Source organism: Athene cunicularia (genome assembly GCF_003259725.1).
Source record: "Athene cunicularia isolate RWA chromosome 2 unlocalized genomic scaffold, athCun1 chr2_part1, whole genome shotgun sequence".
NCBI lineage: Eukaryota > Metazoa > Chordata > Aves > Strigiformes > Strigidae > Athene > Athene cunicularia.
Window position 1 is genome coordinate 433,179 of NW_020799095.1, and position 6,000 is coordinate 439,178.

General features: G+C 45.6%; 1 protein-coding gene across 1 annotated transcript in view; it reads left to right on the forward strand.

Annotated features, from left to right (window-relative positions):
- Positions 1 to 6,000, forward strand: part of VIPR1 (vasoactive intestinal peptide receptor 1) — an 81,068-nt gene that overhangs the window by 54,354 nt on the left and 20,714 nt on the right. The window contains exon 6 of the mRNA XM_026842606.1: positions 3,971 to 4,124. Within this exon, the coding sequence (XP_026698407.1) occupies positions 3,971 to 4,124 (154 nt within the window). The remainder of the gene's footprint in view (positions 1 to 3,970; positions 4,125 to 6,000) is intronic.

Here is a 6,000-nt window from a genome sequence, read left to right on the forward strand (position 1 = left end):
TTTTTGAAAGGACAGCATACATTCCTAATTATCAACAGCTCAGTAAATATTTGCCCTAAAATGTCTACAAGGTCTCCTTTTCTTTCAAAGCAAATGCAGTATCTTCTGCCTTCTCTATTGCCTTGTTAGACAATAAATTCCCCTCATTTTGAAATTAAGTCATTTCTTTGAGAGTCATAGTCCTGGTTTCTAGCTAGAAGGTAGATATTCACACCCATGTTCAGGGAATGCTAAATACTCCATGACCAGCAAGATGGTATTTTGAATCTACTTCAGACAGGTATGAATATCTGCCTAAAGTACAAAATAATAGAAAATACTTCAAACATTTGAGGAAACTAGTCTTTTAGGACAGTAGTACAGTGCAATATGTACATTTTTTTTCCCTGTCTTGCTAGCTAAGCAAGGATTCTCCATTAAGGGCAAACTTCTGCTGTCTGACCATGGGTATCTCATACCCTTTAAAATGCCTGTGAATATCCCAAAGGTCTGCACATCCTTCCATAGCAACAAATCCACATCCTTCCATAGCAACAGCTCAACACAGTACCCAACAGTACCTAAAATGACACTAGCAGTCTACTTCTAAGCAGCTGAATCTTGTGCAGTTACTTCTTTTCATACTAAAGAGTCATAAATGTAGGTGTTTACAGCATAGATAGTTGGACACACTGAGGTGAGGGAGGGTTGACCCAAACAGTAGGCCTGCTCATTCTCAAGTAAGTTTCTACAATAATCAAGATTAAATTTCTTACTGACTACAAGAAATTTAAAGAGAACAAAAGTATTTGTTTGGGTCAAAGAAGTTTCCATCTCTCATTGGCTGGAGGCAGATACTATATCAGCAGTTAGTCAGCAGCAGCTCGTGTGGAAAGGGAAGGGACCTTCATGGGAAAAACAAATAACTCATGTCTGATGCAGTCCCAAAGAGGGGAAGCAAAGAGTAGATGTGCCACTTGGGGAAATGTGCCATCTGCAAAGCCAAAGAAGACCATCTCACTGCAACGTCTCATGTGGCCATGAGCAGGGCAAGATTCCTGAAGAAAGACAGGGAAATAAACTGTTGTAAATGAGACAGTGGAAAATGAAAGAATAGAAAAAAACAGCACTGTGGTGCTTTTTTTTCCTGCTGAAAATGTCTTTTCTAAACATAGCCTGTATTAGTCTTTCAACATTGACACATCATGAGGTCAGCTCTTTATGAAAAAAGTCTTCTATGAGATGTAATAGCTCATCTCTGCCTAGTGTCTGTCATCTAAAGGGTAAAGCATCTTAAATAAATGTGGATTTTATTTTCCAGCAGTGTAAAATCCATTCTGAGGCTGAATCCAATCTATCAGGAAGGGAGAGACCCATCACAAACTGCTGCATGTAATAAAGTCTCTCAAAAGCCAGGAAGGGCTGTTTTTTGAATGTGTCATGGAATTGGCTGTCAATGGAACAACACTGCATTCAACAGTGAAATTGCATCTCTAGCTGTAACAAGCCACCACCATGTCAGGGAATGAGGTAGGGCCAGAGACTACCACAAAAGCAATAGTTGCCATGACTGGGAGAAAAGGTGATTGACCCAGACCTGGTGCTTCTGCTGCCACAGCCTTAGCACAGTGCAGCTTCCTCTGTGTCACAGCAGCGGCTCTGCAAAGTCAGGATGGGGATCCCTGCCTGAAGGCCTCTCTTAGGCAGAAGTCAATATGCACTTTCTGTGAGCATCCTTTCCTGGTCCCATAAAGTATTGCAGTTCCTTGTGACATGCTCCAGCTCCATGCCTCTGCCATAGCTTCAATGCAACCATCCAGAAAGGATTCCCCAATATTCAGTCCCCCAAGGAAAACCATGTTTGAGGAGGGTGTGGTTGAGACGCATCAAAACTTCTCACTTAAACCTCGTGTCTCATGTGTGAACTGCTGAATTAGGGTCAAAGACTTCAGTAGCCCAAATAGGGCTGAGTACCCTCACACCAGCAAATCCCCACTGGATGCAGACACACCCAGCAGGCAGTCAGACTTTGGGCAAAAGAAATGAGGTGTGTCAGTGTCACACAGCCATATGCACACAACAGCAGGGAGAAACAAAGAGCACAGGGATACCATAGGGAGGATGCTCAGCTCTCTGTCATCTTCCTTCCCTGGGAGTTAACTGCCTGCTCTGGACCCACCTTCTCCCATCACCACCTGCAGCAAGTCTCTGCTTGTGCCGTCTACCTCCCAAGAAGGAGTTGATGTGCATATAAATTGATTTAACAGGAGCCCATGGGGGTCCCCAGTGTGACATACTGGCAGGTGCTAGGGGAGAGTTGAAGTAATTTTGAGTGATCAGTGTGGACAAATTCCTCTCCAAAACATGTGGCATCAAGAAAACACTTTCCACACTTCTTTTTTTAACCAGTGTGTTTCATAGCAACTGTTTTCAGCAAGAGAGGGGAGGGGGGTGGGGGTGTGAGTTTGTCAGTGGTGAAAATCAATTATTGCTCTAAATTCAACATACTGCACCTGCAGAGCACGAGGGAAGAGGCACTAACCAGAGGGTGCTAGCAGCCAGATTCTTGTGCCCTTGCCCTGGTAAGTGCAGGTTATTATCCAAGTAGACTCACTGAAGACAATGAGGCTATTGTCAAGTCAACATTTCAAGGATGCTTAGGCAGGATGGGGGTGTGTGCTGGGGGAGTGGCCAAGGCTGACATACTTCTTTGGGCAGCTGATTTCTACCTTCAGGTGTTTTGCAATGTGTTTTGGCCACTAAGTGTCAGAAAGAAATTTCCCCCTTTTTTTTTTTTTTTTTCTTTTGTAAGGCAACTGTTCCCATTATCTGTGCTGCAGTGAAATCACACAGCAAGTTACTGGTTTTAATTATTCATTTTCTGAAGAAAAACAATCCTCTTCCCTTTTCAGATCTCTCCCCTTCCAATTCAATCAAATCTATCCATGGTCATTAAAGTTTACCCTGCTTCTCCTTCTAATCCATTTTTTTATTTTAAAAATATGCCTCCCAGCCCTTCTTTTCCTAACTGAGTATTCACAATTCTATATAGACTTGGCTTTCTTCAAACCCCTATCTCAAACACCTTCAGTTTTTGCAGTATCTAGCAGACCACGGAGTGATTACAGTTGGACTTTGCTTTCACAGGCTAATTAACACAGATTTTGTTCGTTATCTTTTTTAATCCTGGGAAATCAGTTTGTCAGAGACTTCATTTATTTGGGTTGAGGGAGCCAGATAATACTAGCAGGCAGCCCCACTGAAAATGATGGGGAGGACCATCATGCCCAAGTCACTCAGAGTTCTTCAAGATACTGACTTCGGTGACAAAAATAGTGTAAGAAATTCCCATGCATTCCTGTTTACTCTCCAGTGCAAATCACTTTCATCATGCTACATCAAATGTTTGTTGGCTGCACCTTAAACCAGTCACTGAGTTGTTCTCAGTTCAAAGTAGCACCTTTTTGGAGGGTTCTTCTAAACCAGTGCAGTGGTTTGCTTCACAGCTCAGCCCCACAAACCCATGCCTGGAAGAGCAGAGAGGCTGGTGACTGCACATCAGACCAGGACCTTTTGGCATCCACTCTGCCACTAAGCCAGCTTCCCACAGATGTTCATCCAAAATCTACAGAGAGCAGCACAATGCTGGTACGGATCATGGTCCAGCATAACAGTTTGTCACTGCGCATCAGGGTGTGCAAGGTTGAGTGCATCTCCAGGCTCACAGAGTCAAGTGGCATCCAGAACTGAGCTGGCTCTCTCAAGGATGTACACTGCACTTTCCATGCAGGGGTTAACGTGTATCAAGAATGTCCACCCCAAGCAAGCTTAGTTGGGCTTTTGGCTTTCTACCCTAGAGCTCATTCCACAAAGGCTTCAGGTGCTGCAAAAAGCAATCCCACAGATAAACACAAAGCAAGATTTACTGGTAATTTGGTGTGGTTTACTATGGAAATATGCTGCAGTTCACTGTTTGTTTCTTCTCTTCCAGGTAGGCTGCAAAGTCATGATGGTTTTCTTCCAGTACTGCATCATGGCCAACTTCTTCTGGCTCCTGGTGGAGGGGTTGTATCTTCACACTCTGTTGGTCATCTCCTTCTTTTCAGAGAGGAAGTACTTTTGGTGGTATATCCTGATTGGCTGGGGTACGCATCTTCTACGCGATCCTGACGGGCATTTTTAACAGCAGTTTAATCCACAAACCTGGGAACTCCAGCAGTGCAGAGATGTAGTATGCATGTTAAGAATTTTTAGTGCAACTATGAGCAAGATCAAGCGATGATCAAAGGAGTTTTAACAGCATTGGCCTAAATCTTCAAAGGTATTTAAGAACTTAGTTTGTCCTGGGTTAACTGATAGTTGAGCACCTCAGTATCTTTAAGGACTGTGGGCCTGAAAACCCTCATCACCTTTATAGTAATTTAGTCCTTTGATCTTGACTAGGATCCCAAAGTTGATGTCATCCGTTGATGTCATCCATTGTAAGAATGGATCCCAGCAAAGCAGGACTCCTGGACTGAACCAGACACTGCAGTCCATCACACTCTCCTTGTCTTACTGAATTTAGGCCAGCTAGCTATGCTGTGGCCCCCATCACCTGTGTGCTAATGTTGATAACCTTCTACTTACTGCATTTGTGATTTCTTCTGCTCTAATGTGAATCTAATCTCAAACACATAAATAAAATAAAATTAAATTAAATTAAATTAAATTTTAAAAATTAAATTAAATTTAAAAATGGTAAGGAAGACAGAATTAAATTCTTCACAAAGAAACTCAGCTGATGCAAATTAATCATACCAGATCAACTTCCCCTCTTTCTCCAAAGAGGAAGCAGAGATCTCCTTTTCTCCTTTAAGCCGTTTAGCTGAAGATTTATCTATAAGTAAGCAAAATGGCTTTATACTGCATGCTCTCAATAGCTGAAACAGGGAAATAATTAGGGCAAGGAAGAATCAAGAAAAGTTAGAGAAGAAAGGAGGAGAGAGGAGAGGAGAGGAGAGGAGAGGAGAGGAGAGGAGAGGAGAGGAGAGGAGAGGAGAGGAGAGGAGAGGAGAGGAGAGGAGAGGAGAGGAGAGGAGAGGAGAGGAGAGGAGAGGAGAGGAGAGGAGAGGAGAGGAGAGGAGAGGAGAGGAGAGGAGAGGAGAGGAGAGGAGAGGAGAGGAGAGGAGAGGAGAGGAGAGGAGAGGAGAGGAGAGGAGAGGAGAGGAGAGGAGAGGAGAGGAGAGGAGAGGAGAGGAGAGGAGAGGAGAGGAGAGGAGAGGAGAGGAGAGGAGAGGAGAGGAGAGGAGAGGAGAGGAGAGGAGAGGAGAGGAGAGGAGAGGAGAGGAGAGGAGAGGAGAGGAGAGGAGAGGAGAGGAGAGGAGAGGAGAGGAGAGGAGAGGAGAGGAGAGGAGAGGAGAGGAGAGGAGAGGAGAGGAGAGGAGAGGAGAGGAGAGGAGAGGAGAGGAGAGGAGAGGAGAGGAGAGGAGAGGAGAGGAGAGGAGAGGAGAGGAGAGGAGAGGAGAGGAGAGGAGAGGAGAGGAGAGGAGAGGAGAGGAGAGGAGAGGAGAGGAGAGGAGAGGAGAGGAGAGGAGAGGAGAGGAGAGGAGAGGAGAGGAGAGGAGAGGAGAGGAGAGGAGAGGAGAGGAGAGGAGAGGAGAGGAGAGGAGAGGAGAGGAGAGGAGAGGAGAGGAGAGGAGAGGAGAGGAGAGGAGAGGAGAGGAGAGGAGAGGAGAGGAGAGGAGAGGAGAGGAGAGGAGAGGAGAGGAGAGGAGAGGAGAGGAGAGGAGAGGAGAGGAGAGGAGAGGAGAGGAGAGGAGAGGAGAGGAGAGGAGAGGAGAGGAGAGGAGAGGAGAGGAGAGGAGAGGAGAGGAGAGGAGAGGAGAGGAGAGGAGAGGAGAGGAGAGGAGAGGAGAGGAGAGGAGAGGAGAGGAGAGGAGAGGAGAGGAGAGGAGAGGAGAGGAGAGGAGAGGAGAGGAGAGGAGAGGAGAGGAGAGGAGAGGAGAGGAGAGGAGAGGAGAGGAGAGGAGAGGAGAGGAG